Source organism: Pestalotiopsis fici (genome assembly GCF_000516985.1).
Source record: "Pestalotiopsis fici W106-1 unplaced genomic scaffold PFICI_Scf_6, whole genome shotgun sequence".
In the NCBI taxonomy this organism is placed as follows: domain Eukaryota; kingdom Fungi; phylum Ascomycota; class Sordariomycetes; order Amphisphaeriales; family Sporocadaceae; genus Pestalotiopsis; species Pestalotiopsis fici.
This window is the reverse complement of record NW_006917096.1, coordinates 720,964-723,093: the sequence shown is the minus strand read 5'-3', so window position 1 is coordinate 723,093 and position 2,130 is coordinate 720,964. Positions and strand designations below refer to the sequence as shown.

The window sequence follows — 2,130 nt, the reverse complement described above, 5'->3', positions numbered from 1 at the left end:
GTCTATTACAAGATATGGGCTCTTATTACTTGCAGAGAATAAAATATTATATTTGAGAGAAGGATCACTTTTATCAAATTCGCAGCAGATCTCACCCAGTAAAAGCATGCCCTCTTGATTAATGCCCGAAGCATATGTTAGTTTGTCTAGTTGTGTGAACCTAGTGTCCACACAAACGTTGTTGTGACTTCAGGTGATAGCTGGTTGACAGACTTGAATAAGCAACGCAGCTGAGACTTCCCAAGTGCTTACAGATTTTCAATTGTCTCGGACTCTGCCGTCCCAAGGAAAAAAAGCGACTCTGACAATCTTCAACGTGACTATAACCCTTCTTTTGATGAGATGTGAAGTGTTCCACATAAATTGTCTTCTATTTCGTTCCATTCTCACTCGCGACCGGCAACGTAGCAGGAGCCTTCGGTGGCGGCTTTGGAGCCCACCAGAAAACGGGATACCTCTGCTGGATGTTGTTGGTGATCAAGGCGACAACAATCATCAGGACAGATGACAGTAGAACCACAGGCAAAAGGTACCAGTTCAGTCTGTTGACAGCCGGAGTAACAATGGGCAAGAGTGCTGTCGCTCCCGCGGGCGGATGGACTGTCTTGGTTGCTTGCATGACAACTATTGCGATGGAGGAGGCCAGGGTGGCAGCTAGCCAAGCGAGGCGCCGAGGGCTCTCGTCGTCTTTGAGGTTGTTGAGCTGGAAAATCCGGGCGATGATGATGCCGGTCAACGCGCTGAAGAAGTGGCCGCCCAAAACTGCGCGCGGCTGGGCCAATGGGGCCTCGGGCAGAGCATAGCAGAGCACGGCAGTAGCACCCTGTTAGCACCGGACAAATCAGCCACGCCCCTATGAACATTGGGAGGGACTTTTAGGGTCCAGTCAGGCAGACGGCCTAGACTCTGGATACTAACATAGGATGCGATGATGGGCGGTACTCCCCTCTCAATGAAGTAGGGTGCATGGCCGAAGACGGCCTGCAGAAGAGACAGACCGCAGAATGCGCCAATAAATGCCCACAGGTAGGGAACATAGGTTGATTTTGGTTTTGGTGGCTGAGTGCGGATGCCAATCCAACGCGCAATCCAGGGCGGCAGACGCGAATCTAGCGAACGCCGGATGGGCTTGTCGTTGGCGGACATGGCGATTTGGTGGTGGTAGATTTTCCCTTTCGTTCTTTCAATGTTGCTCTTACAAGGGGATAGAGAGAGACAAAGAAGGTGGGAAGAGAGAAAGGGTAGAGAAAGAAAAGAGAGAAGATGACTCAGACGGGAGTCATGGTTGTGGAGTAGTGTCAAAGTCATACAGTTGAGGAAAGAAGTCGTCTTCGATTCTAGCACCTCTAGTTTTTTTTCAGCACAGACGGGGGAAACTATTGGGTAAATAACTTTACAAGGAGCATGGAACGAATGACATGGATTCTCCTCAACTCACGCGCGTAAGGCACATGCAGCCAGGGGTGGCAGCGAGTACAAACGTATATATGTACCGGGGTAAGATGGCGGAGGTAGCGGCGGAGGTATCTAACGGCGAGCGGAACGGGCCACTTCCGCGGCCGTTTATTCAACCTTAAATCTGGCTTGGCTTGCATCTGGTGTTTGTTGAATTTTTGCAAACCCTGCATAAATCGTGATGTCTATCTCTATATGTCCAAGGCATATTCAAAAGCCATGATATCGTTGGTCAAACTAAACGGCAATATTCTAGCGAGTTTTGAATTGCTGACATTTATTCCCCCCTACAAAGTCATGACGCTAGATGCTACAGGGGGTCTCGGTGCAAGGGAACTCGAATTCTTCGGTGTGCGTCTGGAACAAACAAATCCCCCGGTGCGGCCCTGAAGCCCCCGCTCGACCCCCTGTCCGTTCAAAGCTAAGACTTTTAAAGAAAACGTGCCCAAAGCTTATTTCCCCGGCCTTTGTAAGCAGCCTTGGCCTATTATACTTATACAAATGGGGCGCTTACTGGTCGCCTGTTCGGTGATTGCTCCGGGATCTGCTGCAATCTCCATTATGTACGTACCTACGCAGCCCTACGTCTACTTTATGTCGCTCAAGGTGATAATCCTTACATATGTTGGCGGAGGGCGCTGGGGCCTGCTGGTGCCTATAGTCAATAAAGGATCG

At 50.0% G+C, this 2,130-nt stretch overlaps 1 protein-coding gene across 1 annotated transcript; it reads right to left on the bottom strand.

Moving 5' to 3' along the window:
- Window positions 1-370: 370 nt before the first annotated feature.
- Window positions 371-1,146, bottom strand: PFICI_08690 (uncharacterized protein; the record flags this gene model as incomplete). The annotated part of the gene is made up of 2 exons (XM_007837271.1): window positions 371-823; window positions 919-1,146. 2 exons carry the CDS (start codon window positions 1,144-1,146, stop codon window positions 371-373), a joined length of 681 nt encoding a protein of 226 aa, XP_007835462.1.
- Between the last annotated feature and the right edge of the window lie 984 nt (window positions 1,147-2,130).